Source organism: Perca flavescens, chromosome 9 (assembly GCF_004354835.1).
Source record: "Perca flavescens isolate YP-PL-M2 chromosome 9, PFLA_1.0, whole genome shotgun sequence".
NCBI classification, from domain to species: Eukaryota; Metazoa; Chordata; class Actinopteri; order Perciformes; family Percidae; genus Perca; species Perca flavescens.
The window spans coordinates 6,800,960-6,821,395 of NC_041339.1; the positions used below are offsets into that span (position 1 = coordinate 6,800,960).

The 20,436-nt window shown below is 40.5% G+C and overlaps 1 protein-coding gene across 1 annotated transcript in view; it reads right to left on the minus strand.

Annotated features, from left to right (window-relative positions):
• Positions 1–20,436, minus strand: part of arhgap39 (Rho GTPase activating protein 39) — a 125,753-nt gene that overhangs the window by 4,661 nt on the left and 100,656 nt on the right. Inside the window, exons 4-8 of the mRNA XM_028588304.1 lie at positions 17,548–17,712; positions 13,891–14,076; positions 11,713–11,926; positions 3,570–3,643; positions 2,689–2,888 (exon numbers count right to left, since the gene is read on the minus strand). Of these exons, the coding sequence (XP_028444105.1) occupies positions 2,689–2,888; positions 3,570–3,643; positions 11,713–11,926; positions 13,891–14,076; positions 17,548–17,712 (839 nt within the window). The remainder of the gene's footprint in view (positions 1–2,688; positions 2,889–3,569; positions 3,644–11,712; positions 11,927–13,890; positions 14,077–17,547; positions 17,713–20,436) is intronic.

The following is a 20,436-nucleotide window of genomic DNA, read 5'->3' on the forward strand; positions in this document are numbered from 1 at the left end:
ATCGACTGGTGTCTACGTGACTAATGTCAACAAAAATGTTTAAAGCAAAAACACTGTAACCGGCAGCCGTAAACTGGGCTTCAATGGCACTTTTAGTGGACGCGCAATTGCCTATTAACATCACATCGCAGCTTGTTTTGCCGCTGCCGGCTGCAGCAATCTTGCTTAATACTGGACCAATGTCAAAGATTGTTGTTCCCATCAGTCACTTACACTCAAAAAGTTAGTGAAAAGTTACTCGTTAAAGCATGTAAACATGTTCTAGTAGAAACCCTAAATACAAATATGAACCTGACAATGAGCATCATTGGGGGGAGGCAAACAAATCTATAGGAGCTACTCTAGAAATACAACAGTTTACAGGGCAATTCCAGTGCTGGTTCCATGGTATCAGAATCATGGAAACATTAATTAGTCATGTGACAAGAGCTGGAATGATTGGCAGTACAGGCAGCCAAGTGACAGCACTCCGATCCAATGGATTTGGGGGAGGGGCAATCATATATGTACCCCCCTTCTAGCCCCGCCCCTGTATCCAACACTGGCTTTTGAATGGCAGACACCGCCAGTAAGGATAAAAACTAAATACTATCTCAAAGACAACTACAGAAAGTTAAACAGACATTTCTTGGAATTACACAATGTCATGTCACAATCATTATAATCTATGATTTTTACTTCAATCCATGACAACTACATGCATGGACAAAATCATTAACACACTTTACATTCTGCATGAATCTTGTCATTCTATGTTGTACACTGCAGGCCAATATAAAATAGACGGCAGCACTTTATCAATTACATGCTTATTAGTACAGCCCCTGAAAAAAGTTTTGTCGCTTATCTAAGTTGTAGGAACAACAAATAATAACTTGGCTTGTAGTTGATCAATCGGAATCAGAAATGGCATATATGAAAGGCAAAGGCTTCTGGATTATGCTTATTATACCAAAATAAAGTATTGTATCATTCATTGAGTTTTATCATTGAATTGGGACAGAAAGGTCAGATTTGGCTTGGACAAAAGTCTTGTCGTGTCTTTAAATGATTCAACCAATCACAGATTAGAGCTTCACCTGTGACAAATACTGTAATTAACACATTCCCGGGTGTGTATAAAAAGAACTCCAGCACACCACACCTTCATGTGAAGTGCAACCTGACCAAAGTGTTCATCAAAAGCCTGAAGACCAAGTCTGCTGCTGAGGTGGCAGACATCTTCAATGTATCCAAACGTCAAGTGGAAAGGATAAGAAAAAGATTTAAAGAAACTGGTGAAGTTCATGACAAGCAGACAGACCCCGTAAGACAACTGTTCGAGAGGACAGTTTGTGGCTCCGACAGTCCAGGGCCAGCCCTTTTTCTGGGCTGGCCACCAGAAACCGCTGTATCTAAGAACAGTTTGTCGAATTCTCTCACGCAGTGGTCTCCATTGCCGAATTAGTGCTCATAAACTAGCATTAAACAGAAGACAACTAAAAAAATGTTGTTGCATTTGCAAAGGCCCACAGCTTGGTGAAAGGATAGACAGTGGAAAAGTGGCAGAAGGTTGATTTTTCTGATGAATCATCCATTGAACTGCATCCCAATTGCCGCAAATACTGCAGAAGACCTGTTGGAACCCGCATGGACCCAAGATTCACCCAGAAAACAGTCAAGTTTGGTGGAGGAAAAATCATGGTTTGGGGTTACATCCAGTATGGGTGTGTGCGAGAGATCTGCAGAGTGGATGGCAACATCAACAGCCTGAAGTATCAACAAATTCTTGCTGCCCATTACATTCCAAACCACAAGAGAGGGCAAATTCTTCAGCAGAATGGCGCTCCTTGTCATACTTCAGCCTCCACATCAAAGTTCCTGAAAGCGAAGAAGGTCAAGGTGCTTCAAGATTGGCCAACACAGTAACCAGACATGAACATTATTGAGCCTGTCTGGGGTAAGATGAAGGAGGAGGCTTGGAAGATTAAAAAAAAGAATCTTGATGAACTCTGGGAGTCCTGCAAGACTGCTTTCTTTGCTATTCCAGATGACTTCATCAATAAGTTATTTGAGTCATTGCCGAGACGTATGGATGTAGTCCTCCAAGCTCATTTTCTTTTTCCCAAGGCACCATGACTTTACATATGCTCTGATGTTATTGTAGCATGTTTGTGTATTAAAAATAAAATATAATTTCTACCGTACATTACTGTATTTTTGTTTGTGACAAGACTTTTGTCCAAGCCAAATCTGACATTTCTGTCCTAATTCAATTATAAAACTCAATGAATGATACAATACTTTATTTTGGTATAATAAGCATAATCCAGAAGCCTTTGCCTTTCATATATGCCATTTCTGATTCCAATTGATCAACTACAAGCCAAGTTATTATTTGTTGTTCCTACAACTTAGATAAGCGACAAGACTTTTGTCAGGCACTGTAGATTCAATAGTTAGAATTGAGGGCAATTAATGATCACTCTAATTATAAAATATCTATTAATTATCTAATTAATTATTAATTAAGGCTTCAACAGCAAAATACGGTTTGATGTCGCCAGTGAGAAACCAGAAGAAAGTCTTCTTCCTTCACATATCATTACTTTCCAACGGTGTACGCTGACTGACTTCCAATAAATCAGTTCATACTCGGCAGCCCTCTCTGTGCTGCTCCACTCAAAGTCCCTTCTGCTCCTTTCTCACCTGAAGATGCCTTCTGTCTGGTCTCCATTGAGACCCAGAACCTCTTCAGAGAGGCGGGTCTGCACCCAGGGCAGCTGGTTGTCTGGATACCGCTCCTTCTGGAGCGCCATCACCTCGTCCAGGGAAGAGCCAAACATGGAGGGACTGAAGATGGCGTTCCTGGCGTGCTTAATCTCCTCCAGACAGGGCTTCTGCACGCCCTGAAGAGAGAGAAACATACACGCACGCACACACACGAGTTGATGTTAATACAGCAGGGCAGATGAAGGACAGCTTGGGTACTTGCAGGATATGGGTCAGAAAGCAGTGGGAGGAGAGGACAGTCATATGTTCAGATATCAGTGAGAGAAACATTGGTCCAGCCACAGGACGAACAGCTCATTAATGTGCTGTGAGAGGTTAGCAGGTTAACACCAGTCAAACACTGCAGTGTCCTAAACGTGACAAATCATTCCTGTCAGTGACCTGCTGAGATACTGCCGCTACATGCTACACAGGCTCTGAGCCAAGCTGCTGCCTGCCAACACACACACGCGCGCGCAGCCACATTACAAGAGCATTAGTAAGGTCCACTGATGTTGGGTGATACGACTACAGTGACCAACTGTTTAAGGAAATTAATGAGCTTTTAAAAAAATGAAACTATATATTTGTGAGTTGTTTTGAAAATGTACGTGTTCAGTAGGAACCAGTGGGCTTAAGCCAAAGACAGGTAGAGAAGTCAGAAAGTACACTAAGAGTTGGCTTTGCTCTTTTCATGAGATTAATGGACAATAATAACATATAGAATAACCTCAGCTTTGTACTCTAAGGAAAAAACAGGTTTTGTCGTTTGACCGCGGCAGAAACAAAAATATGAAGACAGACAACACGTTGCTTACCTTCTTGGCACCAGTCAGAGCAGCTTTTGTCAGTTTCCTGTAGCAGTATTTAGCATAGCTGCTAATGGCCACTCCTGAGGAAACAAGAGAAAATAGGACATATTTACAACCATTTTTGCATACTGGTTCAACAGCAACAATTTCATTCAGTTCAGGAAGTTGGAATTTGTTAATAAGCAGTGGGTCAGAGGTGAAGCAGCCGAAGAGTGGAGTCCATGACCCAGGGTTGCTTTTCCTTCATGGACCAGATTACAACTTTTATTAAACAACGTAGGAATCGTTAGAAAGACAAGGCCAGGAGCTTCTCTTTGGCTGCTGTGGCCGTTTATTCACACCAAACATCAACACCCAACAGCTGTTCATCACATCCATTTTAACCCCTTGAGCTGTGTTACCATGGTTACTAAACATCCTCTTAAGACAGAGTGCAAGGCCATTATTACCCCACTAGTCCTATCCCCCCACTATCAGTGTTGAACACACACTATTACAGGTTTTAGTGAATTATTGTCCTTAAGTCCCAAGCAAAGAAACTGAAAAAAGAATTGTCACCGTTTTGGGGCCCGTATCACCCGACCAGCCCGGCTCCGCAACACTGGAGTGGGAACTGGGGCCATCACGGGATGAGGCAAAAAAAATGTCTTACAGCTGCCTTATTTATTCATTTTCTTTATCTATCTACGTATGGTCTATTTATTTATTTAGTTAAGTATTGCGTTAGTTCATGCAGGACACAGAAGTCATAGGCCCACTAATTGAATTATCATCACAGCCAGTCACAACCAATCACAGCCATTTTCACACCAGGCGGTCCATTTAAATGTCTCCCTAGTCCTCTCTGATTCCTGCTACTCCAATGCTGCCTCACACCGCTGCTGCTGGCAAAGCTGGCCTCCACCACCCCAGCCGCCCCCTTCCCGGTTTTGGGTTAAGGGTGGGTGGGTGAATGGGGCTGTGGGTGGAGGTATATTGTTTATTGTGTGTGTGTGTGTGTGTGTGTGTGTGTGTGTGTGTGTGTGTGTGTGTGTGTTGTATGAAGCACTTTGTGCTACATTAACATGTATGAAAAGTGCTTTATAAATGAAGTCTGATTGATTGAATTACCACCAGGTACGTTCAGCCAAGCAGTCTTGTTGGGTTCAGATTCATGAGTGCTTATGTACAGTATAATAATGTGAATGTGAATTTAAGGTATCAAACAACATGTACTGTTTATGTCTATGTGGCCTAAAGACCAGTATTAGTGAAGGGTGACAGCTGGTGGTTGAAATTAGATGTGTGTAAGAGAGAGCCGTCCCTTAATATCCTCAGGTTGACCTCTGACCTCGACAAGATGCTTAGAGAGAGCTGAGAAGAGACGCCACCATGGCGGAATAAACAGCATTCTTCATATATTATTTAAAATGTAAAAATGTACAGGGTTTCCCCCAGAAAAGTTGTGTAGCCCGGTGTATCCCCAAGTATCTTTTTCCCAACGCGGGCCCCAGTTGGGGCCGGTGACAGACTGATAGCAGCATTAATGTAGAGCCCAATAGATTCTCTGCTAACAGAATCATCGATTTAATTGTGAAATTGAGAATTTAAAAAAGCTATAAGACAGATTCCATAGTTCCCTACATTAGGTCAGTGCTAAAAGCTAACTGGAGATTCTAAAAAGTTTCCAACTGACTGTAACTGCAGTTTAAAAAACGTCTTCCAAGTACAAACCCCAGTTCCAATGAAGTTGGGACGTTTGTACATTAACGAAAAATTCCAAGAGGCTTATTCCTGGTGGGGGGCAAATTATCACTTATTGCACCAGGCTTGCAATACACTGGGGGAAACCCTGATAACCAGAATCCTATGCGTAAGGGAAAATATGACAGATAAAGAGAGCAGGATTTTGCCATGTGGTTTGAGTTACTTTGTGGATGCTGTCATGGGCATTGTATCTCCCGGTATACAGTTAGTATACTGATTACACTGTACTTAATGGAAGATCTAGAGACGTCTCTCACTATCACTACTACTCTATTACAAGTCTCATACTCAGAGTTAGGTTATGGGTTACAGAATACAACTCTGACATACAGACACTCAAGACTTCATTCAGACTGAAATTCTTACTAATTCAATATGTAGAGCTTAGACTCCGTAGATACTATATATTCTTTACAAATTCTGCACTCAACCCATTCAGCCAGTTATTTTGTATGTATTTGTTTTTCTGTATTTATTGTTTATTTCATATTAATGTTAAATATGTTTGTTTGTTTGTTTGTTTATGTATGCACCAACCACCAAGACAAATTACACATACAGTCATGTGAAAAAATTAGGACACCCATGCTAAAGTTGACTAAAAAGAGGAATAAAAAAATCATCTTTTGGAAATTGATCTTAATACCTTAATTAAACAAATGAGGAAACATCCAACCTTTAAGGACACCAATTTTGTTTGTGAACGAATAATGTATTGTAATAAATAAATTTTCTTCCTTAAAATACAGGGGGCATAAGTAAGTACACCCCTATGTTAAATTCCCATAGAGGCAGGCAGATTTTTACAGTACAGTACAGTGGATGGTTTCCAGTGGCTAAACCTCACAATAACTCCTGAGTTCATTTAAGCTTATAGCTTTCATTTTGTCTATAAAATACAGGAAGCGAGCACTGAAAAACTAAGTGGACTTTTCGGCTCTCTCACTCTCCATCAAAGACAAGCTAAAAAGCATTGGTCCTACACTAGCACTGAGCCACCAGGGGGAGAGGCTGCCAGTAATCTGTTATTCATTCTGTTCACCTGTAGGGGGAAGCAGAGCACCAGTACAGAAACACTAACTGACCCACACAATCTTTATATGTCACACGATTTCTGAAACCTCTCACTCAAAGAGCAAAACTACACTGCAAATCTCCAAAACCAGAAGCTATTTCTCAGCCTTTCACACACTTTTTTTTCAAAACACTACACACAATTCTCTACCTCTAACAAGAAGTGACTTGCTTTTCCACTTATGGCCTGCTCTCCCCCACGCTTCACACGCACACGTTCTTTATTCTTAAAATTGGTATACATACGTTTATCTTTTTGTTTTTCTTGTATGCTACTGTATACAACGCTGTGCTACTGTTAAAACAGTAATGGTTTGCCAAATTAATATAATAATATTGTTTCAACATTGCATTGGTGGTTACAGTGTACTTTTAAACCACTCTCAGCAGATAACATTTGTGGAAATGTAGATATAAGGATATGGAAGACAAAAGACCCTTAGATTTAGAACAACAGTGTGCACATATGGTATATCCCAAAAAAATTACTATTATAAGTTTTTGCCATTTGATGCAAATGCTTCATTTTGAGACAGCTATAAGGCATTTAGCATTTTGAGTGTGCAGTTTTGGAAATTGTGTGTCGAGTTTTAAATAAAGTAGACAGTTCTGAAAACTTGTAAGCAGTTGTAAAATGTAAATGCACTGTGAAGTACTTCATTTACGGTAAGACCGCCAATGCTGATGCCTCTCAATGCATCTCCTGCTCATGGACAATAGTTGTGGGATGGCATTTTGTAACTCACAGAGCCACTGATATTCTACAGTACATGGGCTTTGGGTTTGCAGGTTATTGATTTTCTGTTAAAAAATAAGGGTAGCAAATGGTCTGAAGATATTTGTTGGATTGTATATCTGTATCAGTTTCCCTCTTATCTGATATTTCAGTTCCCTAAAGACTGTCCTCAGTGCTGGTCCGATCAATATCCCCCCCATTCCCCCTCTTAATATCTTCAAAATACAGAATCTGTGCAATTGTATCGATGAGCTTGTGGGATAAGCGGTATTTAGCTGTTACCATGAAAATGTATTTTCTTTCGAAAAAGCCACGAAATCTGCACTGAGATCGTGGATCATTGAAACAAAGAACAATCTCCAGCTGTGGTCAAACAGCAACATTTGCCATATAAGCGTGACATAATTCAGGAAGACTTCTATGTTTTTTTTCCATTCTCCTCTCTCTTTCCCAACCTAATCAGCTCACTTTGGGCGTTCACTCTTTCAGTTAAACCAACCAGACTTCGCCATGATTTCCAAGAAGCAAATCACATTGTTGCATCCATACTTTAAATCAGGGGCACGTTCAATCCCAAAACAGTGTGCACTGTTTTGCTACGGTTTCCCTGTTGAAAGACATGTTTCCTCGGAACGGTGTAAAACGGTGTGCAACAGCTTTAAGGTTATGTTTTGTTTTTGGTTTGTGCGTCTCTGGTTTATTGGCTGTGTCACAGGTGATATAGCCTGGAAATCCAGACCCAAATCCAAAAAATTAAGGATCTAGCAATGAGTAATGAAAATGGCCCAATTCAAGGGGCGGCACCAAGCATGCATTTGAAAATCTCACTCAATTGGATAACACTACGACCAATCACAACAATACCCCATACGCCTAGCCACTAGCGGAGCTAACTGGTAGATTAAACTCTTGCTATATCCGGTTGGCAAAAAAGCAAAAACGTCCTTCTTGCAAAGGAACGATTGGAGCGCAGTCTTCTGTTCCTCTTTAAGATAAAAAGCCAAGTCTAACTCGTTCATTATAGCAGCCAAAGCGGTTTCAAATGACTGGTGTTCATCCGTAGCCATCTTGTAATGTTTACTAATGACCAGGTAATATTCTGATAATACTGATAATATATACTGATAATATTCCATACTTATGGCCTTTCTGCCCCTTATAAATGTAACATAGTGATGGAGTCTAAAAGCCAAAGACTCACATTGCAACCTTTTGAGCATCAGAAAAAAACAGAAAAGCCTCTTATTTGTCACATACAACTGACAGCACAATGTACTGAAATGCAATCTCTGCATTTAACCCATCCTAAGAATAAGGAGCAGTGGACACATACACATAAGGCGCCCGAGGCGTTCAGTTCAACTTGGGTTTTCAGTGTTTTGCTCTAGGACACTTTGATATGTGGCAGGAGGAGGCCGCGATCAAACCGCCAATCTTGTGTTTGAGGGCCGATCCTCTCTAAAGGGTTTCCCCCAGTGTATTGTAAGCCTGCTGGCCCATCGGGCCTAAGTTCCACCCCCCGCCAGGCCTAAGCCACTGGGAATTCTTTTTAATTAATTTTTAAGCTACAGTTACAGTGGGGCAACTTCGTTGGAAACTTAGACGTAGTCATATTTTCAAATCTCCAGTTAGCTTTTAGGACTGGCTTAATGTAGATCCCTATGGAATCTGTCTTATAGCTTTCATAAATTCTCAATTTCACGATTCTGTCCGCTCTACATCAGCTCCCATCTGTCTGTGACTGGCCCCAGACGGGCCTTCATCGAAAAAGACACATGCCACCATGCCATCATGTTAAATAAAGTTATTTTCAGCCTTAATAAAGTCTCTCCTGATTGTAATACTGTTACCTACAGAGTCAAATTATTATTTCAACTTTGACATGGTTGCAGCTGACCTTTCAAGGCGCAACTAAACCATTAGCAACGACGTACTCTGCTCCCTACCTCGCGGTTTTACCCTTTTATCATGTGCAGAAGGCTTAACTCTTAAGCCAACATGGTAGAAAAGTCCTTCAAGTGCTCAGAAATGTGAATATCTATGATTCTAAGACCACCGGGCAAACTCCATCTGACGATAAAGATCATATATTATGATTGAAAGCTCCAGAACAGCTACTAGACAGTCCTTGAGTTGAGACGGTTGTCTTAAAGGACAAAAGGTCTCGAACATCCCTAGCATCTCTTAGAGGCTGCACTGTTTATTGCACCCCACAATACGAACGGCTTAGCAGGAGCGGGGCTAGAAGAATATGATTGCCCCCCCCTGGTGCCACCGCCCTCCCCCCCATCCACTAGATCAGAGTACTGCAATCTTCCCAGCCCTTGTCACAAGACCAATTAATGTTTCCATGGTGACTATCTTAATTCTGATACCAAGGAACCAGCACTGGAATTTTTTTTTTTTTAAAGAAAATGTGTATTGTTTTCAGATATGCAATTTGTTTAAAATGAATGTGATATTTTATGTAATGTTTTATTTGGCAGAATTACATTGTGCTGTTCTATCCTATCCAATATTTCCTATATTTCTAAGCAGATTTTCTATGCTGTATTCCCCCAAACCCCCCCCCCCACACTGTTTATTGGTCCCCTCCTGTGTTATTGGTCCCCCTCCACTTAAAAAATCCTGCAATCCTCCAGCGTACTGTCTTCATATTTGCACTACTTTTCAAGAGCAAATATGTTTTGAAAGAAACGTAATGAAACAAATTATGTCTTTCATCAACATAAGTATTTTTAATGAACCTATTTGCAAGCTTGCAAAATCTTCATAATGAATGTATCGGCAAAATGTTCTCTGACAATGCATTTGATGTTTTCCAAAGAAATTGGCTTGATTAACACGTTCATGGTTCTGTTAAGGCAACTCAAAATGTTATATTATATTTTTATAATAACAATGTATCAAATGACAATGTGAAGACACTGACAATGTTATGTGATAATGTGAAAGGTATCAGCTGAATCTGCAGCTAACTTCATCTTTACAGAGCTTTATAGTGAATTGCCGCTTTATCTTATGTACTTTACTACTCTACCACAAATTTATATTATTATTTTTTTTACATTTTATAAATGTATATTTTAACTTTAGCACTATTTTACTTCTTTGATTATAATTTGTTTTACTTTGCATGTTCTTCTTTTTATACATTTAATGAGTAGGATTGGACATTGAGAACTGGTCCCAACTTGGAATTGTTTAAAAAAAATAAAATTACAGTTCCAATGGATTTTTTTTTTTTTATTGGAATCGTTTGGAAAAATTTGGTTTAGAATCCGATCTCCAAATTTAACTGCGCAAGTTTTGGTTTCCGTGGCGGCCATGTTCTTCCAGGCTTGTTGTGTTGCAGCCATGGAGCACAGTATGCGGCGCTCTAAAGTGTGGCTGAAAAAGCCCGGTTAAACTGTAAATCACCATTGAATCAAAAATAAAATGTTCCTCTTATCTGTGAAACAAGCATGTGACCCGTTTTAACTCCACCCCTCAAAGAATCGGAATCGATTTTAATAATTATTGTTGGTGGGAGCCTGAGATCCAAGATTTTCATTGCCAACGACTGCGTCTCTGTGATTGGTTAACTACTTATAGCACTGCTTTTGGCTGCAGCAGGTTTCAGCGAAAAAGCTTTAAAAAACCACTGAGCTGTACCTGCTGAGCATCAAACAGCACACACTGTTTGAGACTAGCTGGTGAACATAGAGAAGCATTTAGCAGATAGAGAGACAAATATTTCCCAAAAGGACAAAAAACATTTCGGAAAGCGATTTGAAGGAGACCTCTGGTGCATCTCAAAAAACAACAGCAAACTAATATACAGCTACTCCAATATAATTGGCCAGAGGTGTCAATTCCAGGTCCAGAAAGTAAAAGTCCTGCCATGTGTTTATTCCACCAATGAACTCAGCCAGCTGATTTCACGAAATCAGCGGCTGAGGGGATACGTTTATTAAATAAAATTAAAAAAAAAACATTACATAATATTTAACCAAAACCACCATTATTTCCTAACCTCAACCAAAGTTAAGCTTATACCAAAACCTCCCACGGGACATCAGATGCAACTGGTGTCGCAGTCCTGTGCTTTGTACGCTAACCATATATCTGCATTTCTGTGCAGTATAATCTTTCAGCATTTTTTTTTAAATAAGTTTCTGTGACACAATATCATGGACCATATTGCTGGTCAAAGGGGAATTTTGGTAAAGAGCCATCCTCTGGAGACCATGAATATCAAAAATAAAGTTCATAGTAATCTATGTGTATCTATATGTGTTGGTCAGTTTGTCTGCTTGACAATCCCATTTTGCAGCAATAAAACTGAAGTGATATGAATAAACAGAGAAATATATATATATATTTTTTTTAGATAAAACAGATGTTGACAAAGTTTCCTTTTGGGGACATAATTTGAAATTGGGAAACATTTGAAGTTGGAAAAAAAGGTAATAAATTGCATATATTGCAGAATACTGCAATAGGTTTTCAAATCGCTATAACATCGTATGTGTGACATAAGTATCGTGATTATATCGTATTGTGGGCCCTCTGGTGATTCCCACTCCTACTGAGTGTGTGTTGCTCCCTCACCCTTGGTGTCGTTGAGAGGGTCCATGTGTCGGCAGATGTAGCCCTCCAGGTAGGTGTGGAAACGCGGCGTGGGGGGGAAGAAGGCCAGACAGATGGCCATCAGCTCCCAGCCTCGCTCCAGGCTGTCGTAGCGGAAGTTCTCCGTGGTTTGGCGACACAGCTGGATGTAGAGCTCGTCGCGCAGACCCTGGTTACTCCACCCGCGCACCACCACCTGACGGAGACAGGCAGAGAGCCGCGTGAGGTCTTCTGCTCATGACTGTCTCTTTATTAGAGATGTTCCGATATTGATACCAGTATCGGAAAAGCCTCCGATACCGCCTAAAATACTGGCATTGGTATCGGAAAGTACAAGAGTTTATGCAACAAACATGATTGGCCACCGCAGCGTGATGTGGAGTAGTGTTTAGGGCTGGGCGACATGGAGAAAATCAAATATCACAATATCATATCGATACCCCCCCCGCTGCAACCCCTGCTGCAGCCTAAACGCACTACCCCCCTTTCAAAAGGAATGAAAAGACCTGCGTTTTTGCCAGACTGTCGGACGGCCAACGCAGGCTTCCTCTGTTGCAGACAGACTAAGATGCGAGGAAGGGAGGCAAGTGGAGGACTCGAGGAGGCAATTTAAGGGTTATGAGATGCAACCCATCAATGCTGCAGTTTTCCACAGGATCACCGGATGCATATCAACATTCATGAAGGGTCTTGCATTGGCCACTTATGGATACTTGTGAGTGTGGTGGGCAGAATAGGAGGCTCCTATACATGCGCACATTTTCAACTTGATTGGGATTTATAAAAGGTTTAGCAAGCTCGCATGGGTGCAGTTTTCTAAATCTTTTGTTTTGCCGATCCAACACATAGTTTTATTAATGAGGCTTCCCTTCAAAGTCACACTGTGAACAAGGACACAGCTTGCGAAGCATCCTGCACACTTCAGGCGTACTGCAGAGAGGAGAGTTGAGTGATCCTGCTTCAGTTTGTCTTCTGCAGACACTGAACGACACATATGGTTATTTCCTAATGACGGTGTTCTAATGTAACTCTGCCTGAAAATGAGGTGTCAGGTTCAGACCAAGGACATCATTGAAAATGATGAAAATGAAAAACATGTTCCCACGAGCACGGTCTTGGACAATTTAGAAATCTGGTTTAAACCTGCAAATGTCTACTTAGTAATTGCTTGAGATAATTGTACTTTCTTTTGCATCCTTATTATCCTAATTTATTTATCAAATAATTTTTCCAGTTCAGAAAGGTCTTTCTATTTCTCTGATGATGGTGTTTTCTGTTCCGTTTTTGTCTTTGTAATTTCACTCGATGTCGCTGTAAATGAGGGTCGCCGCTCAATGATCTCTCGAGTAGAAATAAACTAGAGAAAGCCTCCGATACGGCCTAAAATGCTGGTATCTGTATCGTAACTACTGGAGTTTATGCACCGATCGGATACCACGTAATTTAGCCCTAAAGAAAATCTATTTTAAAGTAGTTTACTTATGTTCTTTTTCCATACCGACTGACTTTCAAACAGGATAATAAAAGAAAGTTCTACGGCGTTCATTTGTGTGTTTGTTCATGTTTGTTCATGTTTCACAAAATGTTTAACGTACATTAAATATAGCAATCATATCACTTCCATACAAGGATAGTAGTATACAGCTGTGTTAAAACATGATAAAATATATAATACACTGGTATCAGATCTGTACTCGGTATCAGCCGATACGGAAGTTCAGGTATCGGAATCGCTATCGAGAAGTATAAAATGGCATCGGACCATCTCTAAGATAAAGTTTGAATGTAAAGTGAAACTACTACAGAGACATCAAGGTGAGAAATGAAGGAGTGAGAGTGAGAATAACGGCTTCTGTGCGTGGATAAATGAGTGTTTAGATTAGATATGGTCTCAAAACACAATGAACGCAATAGAACGTTCCTTTATTATCCAGTTTGACTGTCATTCATAATGGAAAAAGACCATAAATGAACTACTTTAAAGTCTAAAGGGCTAAATTACATGGTATCGGATCGGTGCATTAACTCCAGTACTTACTGGACTACTTACTCCGATACCAATACCAGCATTTTAGGCAGTATCGGAGGCTTTTCTATTGGAACATCTCTAATTTAGACCCTGAGCCAGGGCGGATGGATTGGTTCAGGATGTCCACAGACCTCCAGAGCCACAGCGAGGGAGTCGGCCTTGGAGCGACGGTCTCCCATGAAGGTCTGAATGAGCTTAAAGATGTCCACTGCCTCCCTCTTCACGGTGCGGTCGGAGGTCACAATCATGGGCTTCTTGATGGGCTCACTGCTCCAGGCCAGCATGTTGGCAATGGACACCTTTCTTCTAAACAGACCCTGAGATAAAAACCAGAAAGGGATGGAGGGAAACAAAAAGCCAGTGTTAGGCTAATAAATGAGAGAAAATCCTTTCAGTCCCTGGACAATGAGGGTTACAACACTTCAAATCTAAAGTCTGGCAAAGGGAAATCAGACTACAGCGTGCAACGCTCAAAAGCAAACACTGTGCCTCCCTCGAGCAGAAACAATGTTAGGCAAAAGCCTTGCCTAGATTAAGTCCCTATTTACACTTAGTGGCTCTTGGGCAGATTTGACAGACAGATTGAAATCCATCTTGAGTAATTGTGAGGTGGTTTGAGACACATTCTAGCCAGACGTTGAAAATGTGTAAATGCATTCATCTCCCACTGTATAACTGCGTCACTAAGTAAGCGGTCAGCGGAAATATCCACTCACTGTCTGATATTCTTAATATATCCACGGTCTGTCTCCTCTGTCCTTGTGATGACGACTAAAATGACACTGCAGTTAGCCGTTGTTCTCGGTCACATAAAAGCAAAGCTCCAGCCATTTCTACACATGCTATCAAATACGAGACACACAAAGCTGCTGTATCTCATAGAAATAAAGGGGATAGACAGGCCATTAAACTGTTTTCCGTGTTCATTTGATTAGCACAAGTTCTGCCACATTGATTTCAAAGGAAATGGCCTTTCTACCCATTTAATTTTATTATGATGGTTTATCTGATCCCGGATCAGTTCAACGCCTGAATGATGTGTATGGGTGATACAGTCACTGTTATAAATTATACCCACTGCTATAATTATTATTTCTCTCTCTCTCTCTCTCTCTCTCTCTCTCTCTCTCACACACAAGTTTCCCCAAGTCAAATTTAAGACTTTTTAATAGCATTATGAATGAAATTTAAAACCTGTATCACAACATAAAAAACAAAGTCTGATGTCAGAGTCCGGAAACATTGCCTGAAACAATTGCCAGATTTCCTCATTGGCATTACAGGACTGGTGTCTAGATTGGCTGCAATTTAAGTTGTATGTTGGTCTCATTTGTAGTCGTGATACAGCGAATTATATGTGAAGAACTACAACACCAAAGAATTAAAAAAAAAGAACTTTCTAAAGTGCTGTGGGAACATTTCAAAGAGCATTAGAGGTAGCGTTACACTGATGTAGGAAAATTAAGACCTTTTTAAAATTATTTAAGACCTAGAACACAATACTTCAGTTAATTTACTTATTAAATTTACTTTTTAAGACCCTGCTTTACGGACGACACAATCTTCTGAACATAGCGATACTGAGAAATACAGAGAGAGTTGTGTGGAGCTTTGTAGCAACTCATTTGGCAATGGTTTGAATGTAACGGATGTACTATAAAACAAGTTGCACACTAAAGCTTTAAGGACAGGGCTAAATTTGTCCCACCTTTCACTTTCTGACTCCTGTGTTCTGGTACCTACTGTATTTGCTTGGATCCGGTACCTCTTTTTGCTATTTATTGTTGTAAATGTATTTATCTTTATCTAACTTTATCTTGTTTGTTATCTGTAATGCACCTGCAGTTGTGGCACCCAGAATTGCGTTGTATTGGCCTCTGTGCAATGACAATAAAGGTTTATCTTATCTTATAAATCAAAAAGAATAACATTACATTAAAATGTATATTGTTTAATTTACAGACCAATTTTGAAAAAATGAAAACCTGCTGCAGCACTGGAGCAGAGAAGATTACAAGTGAGCTAATGCAAAGTTAAGTTAAAATGTCAAAAAGATATTTGTATTTATATTTGCTATGCTTTTTTTGGGGGGGATTTTTTGTTTTTTTTGGGGGGGGAAGACATGCAGGAAACCGCCGCAGGTCAGATTCTAACCCTGGGCATCTGCGTTGAGAAATAAACCTATACGTCTGGGCGTGCGCTCTACCAGCTGAGGTTTAAATACAAAATCTCAATCAAAAGATCAGATCAGCTCATGTATTTTGACAAAAAAAAAATCTAAAACAAGATCCAAATTACTGTAGATGTTTCTGAAGCTTTCAACCAGATCTCGTGGCCAGAAACAAGATGGACCTTATATTGAGAGTTTTTTTTAACAAACTCTGGTCAAGAATGAGCCTTCTTGCTCAACTCGTGTATTATTTCTCGAGTGGCTAAACCTGATTAGAGATCAGCGGATTACTGAAACAATATGTTATGCAGGAGGTTTCCACTTACAGTGTAACCCAGTAAGAAATCAACAGTAACATTTGAATCTGACACAAGGTTTAGCAGATTAACATAGTATGGGACGAATAAGCTGAAATGACATGGCCGTGTTTACACTTACACATGAGGATAAACTATTTCAAGATATTCCACAACATTTTGGAGACAATTGTATAGAAAGTTAAGACAGAAATACCAACAAAAGCCCACCAAAGTCAGATACACAGTGTTGTAATGGAACAGAGTACAAATACTTTGTTACTGTACTTAAGTCGTACGAACTTTTACATATCTGTATTTTACTTCCTTATTTATATTTCTGAAAACTTTGACTTTTACTCCGTTACATTTATTTCCCCTAAGCATCTTATAGTTACTCGTTCCATTCCAGGAAATGTTTTCGAACGTTGGAGTGTACAAAAGATTTAAATTCTGTTTATGTTTTTCTCTTTATTGATGTCACATTGAATTTGATGTTCAACCCTCCTGTTGTCCTCGAGTCAAATTTGACCCATTTTCAAAAAGTAGAAATCAGAAATGTGGGTTTCTTTCAACCAAATTGTCAAAAGAAATAACATGGATGGTTCCATAACAACGCCCTTCACATGTAAAATAAATGATCAGTTCACTACTTTCATTGAATTTGGGTGTTTCATTCAATTTTATAGCATTTGAAGAAAATCATTGATGAAAGAACGCTGAAAAAAGTGACAAATGTCAGAAAGGGAAACAACAAAAAAACGTCAAAAGCGCAGAAAAAAAAAATCGACAAAGAAAATTGGAAAAAGTGACAAAGAACTTCAGGAAAAGCTTCAAAAATGTCAGAAAAAGCTTCAAAAACGAAAAAAAAGTGCAGAATTTTTTTTTGACAAAGACATGGGAAAAATTGACAAAGAACTTTGGAAAGTGACAAAAACGTTGACAAAAGCGTCTGACGGTTTGAATTTTAAATTTTGACCCAGAAAGACAAAAAGTTGCATTGTCGACGGGAAAACACAAGGATTAAGGAGGTGTGTTAACCCTGATTATTACTGTATACTTCACTATAAGGAAGCCACAATAAAGCTCATAATAAGTCTTTTATTTTTACTTCTAATAGTTAAGTACATTAATATTAATTATACATTAATATCATAAAATTACTTTTGATACTTAAGTACAGTAAATATCAGATACTTTAAGACTTACATTCTAAAAGGTGACTTTAACCTCAACCAAAGTCATTTTCTGGCAAGATACGTGTACAAGTATTGCTTTCAAGTACTTTATACAAGACTGGATACACACGTCCTCTTGAGTACCTGTGTGTGTTTGTTGAAGTGCTTGGACGCCCAGTTCTCGATGTCGGTCTCTGAGGACGGTTTTCTCAGGGTAAATTCTGGGAAAATGCCACAGCTGGCGCTTGGCATCATATTCCTGGCATTTCGGCTGGCCTCAAACTGGGCACAGGCTCCGAGGTCCTCCGACTGGCAGGTGAAGCAACAGAGGAGAGAGCAGGGAAGACAGAGAGGGAGAGAGGAAACAGAACATAGCATTCATCTCTGTGGCGCTGCTGCAGCAACATTTAGAGAAGCTTGAGAGGTAAAGGTTTCTCTCGGGGTGGGGGGGATTAATACTGACGTGTTAAAACGTCAATATGCGCAGGGTTATTCCAGTGCAACAAAGAGTCCATTGATTCTTCAGTGTCTTGATTGAAATAAATCTAAAGTAACAGCTGTGAATCAACACAAAAACAAAATGATGAAAGAAAAGTTATTCAAAGACGGCCGTGAACATCACAGCTACAAGAGCCTTTCATGGTGTCCTCCTGCTTCCAGAGGCGGCAGGGTAGACACCGTACGGAACAAAGTAAACATGAAGGAAGTGATAGGTTTGTATTTACGCAGACCTGTTGAGCCGGCATTTGTCATTATGACACCTATTCGCAAAATTAGAAAGTAGCTGACATTACCATCCTGTGCCGATGGCGTCACGGTGCTAAATCCAACATGTATTGCAAGAAGTGTTGAGCAGTAGCGTTACTAGTTTTGACTACATCTCTATAGCGTCACTGTTTACTTAGTCTGGCTTTGCCAGACCTTCCTCCACCACGCCGCTGCGGAGGAGGGTCTGGCTAGTCCACAAAGCATTCCGGGATGGGAGAAAAACGTGCTCTGGTTTATTGGCATTTCTTTAAACCAATCACAATGGTCTTGGGCGGTGCTAGGCACTGGGAAAAGCAGCGGTGCCGCTGCAAAATAGCCTCAGGAAGGAACTTGGGTTGGTGTGTACGTTCAAAAGTCAAAGGCCAAATTCTCTGGGCGGGCAAAGTAGAGAAAGGGATCGGCCCATCTGAGCTTTCATTTTCTCAAAGGCAGAGCAGGATACCCAGGGCTCGGTTCACACCTATCACCATTTCTAGCCACTGGGGAACCATAGGCAGGCTGGGGGAAGTCCTATTATTGTTAAAAAAAAAACTCATAAAGTGAAATTTTCATGCCACGAGACCTTTAAAATGACAACACAAAGGAAGCCCAAGGCAACGAATATCCGGCCTAAATGAGTGAAATCCGGCAGAATTTCCGGCGGCAACAGAGCAATCCCGGAAGTGCAAGGTCGAGGGATATGGACTAATAATTACAGACTCAAATAGCATTTCAGTTGCTCTGGAGTCGCTATACTCTCATTATGGGCTCACTCAGGAGCGGCTGTACACTTTAATTGAAGGTATCTACATAAGAGTGACATGACACTGTCATGAACGTGTCATAAACATTATAAACAAGTCCTAAACGTTTATGACATAACGCTTCTTTTAGCAAGTGTCATTCGGTTTTTGTGATGACAAGGTATGGTTAGGGTTAGGGTTCATGTGTCATGACTCTTATGTAGATACCTTCAAGTAAAGGGTTACCAAAATTTGTAATACCGGTCTGGTTTGGCGCTTCAAATCACTTTTAAAATATTTACACCGGCCAAAGCCTAATTATGCATAATGTAGTGCAGACTGTAGGGCGGCCTCTGATTGGCCCCACCATTTCCTGGCCTGGAGTATGTTAACACCTGGACCTCAGCAAGATGGCCACATGGTCGCTCTTCCCGAGCGTGGGTAGCGATTCTGCTCTGTAGCTGTTTTTGAATGGTGAATAGCAGAGATTTATTCCCTTGTGGCACAGTCAATATCATGGAAATCAGCCATAACCTTCTTAAGGTTAGCCTGATGGACTTCGCCTGCAACAATGAGCGCAGTGTCACTATTACTGATCTGTGAGCAGTTCAGGTCTTTGCAAAGATTCGATATGGCGGCCTCTGTGCTCTCCTGTGGTGGGATGTAGACCGCTGTGATAATGGCCGATGTAACATGTTCAACAGTGCTTCCAGTCTTTATGCTAAGCTAGTCTAACCACATCCTGACTGATGGATTGATATCAGTCTGAACATTTCACTCTCAAAAAGAAAGTGAATACGCTTATTATATATAATTAAATTAAAAAGTTGAACACATAGAATGCTACTCTCTAAATATTCTTGTGCTGCATTCACTTTTTGGCCGATGTCATTGAGATTTATGTGGAATAAAGGTTCACATTTTTCCCCACCACAACCTTGCTTGCCCCATTGGTGGCTGCAAATTTACATGGCAACTATTCTGGTGTCCTCAGTCCTTCTCCGTTGCTGAATAAAACACTTGTATGTCTGCTCTATCCCTTTTCATCCTTCATTCTCTCTCTCCTCTTCTCCATCCACTTTGTCCACTGCTCTTCTTTCTCTCCTTTCAAAGGTGGATTCTGCTCAGCAGATTCATCTCTTCACGCTCTCAGCTTTAAACCGAAGCGTTGCATTGCTGAATTTAAAAAGAAAGAGAAAGCGCGAGAGAAAATGGTGGGAGTAGACAGACACAGAGAGGAGCAAGAGCCTATTTTCCTCTTGGCTAAGTGCCTCCCAGCCCTCTGATGTCCTCGGGGCCTCGGAGGACTCCGATAAAGACAAATGTCATACCAACCAGTGCTTATGTGTTCATTTCATGTCTGTCTCTTTACATCACACTTAACCAACTCACGCAGCTATCTGTTTCTATAGAAATGCAGGTTGGTTGTGTTTTAGTTCTCTCAGACTGGAACCTATCATCAGATTTAGGTCTCGATTAGACAGAGCACCTTTCAGTAGCCTGGGGCAACTTTTTGTAATTGTTTTCAATGAGAGTGAAGCGC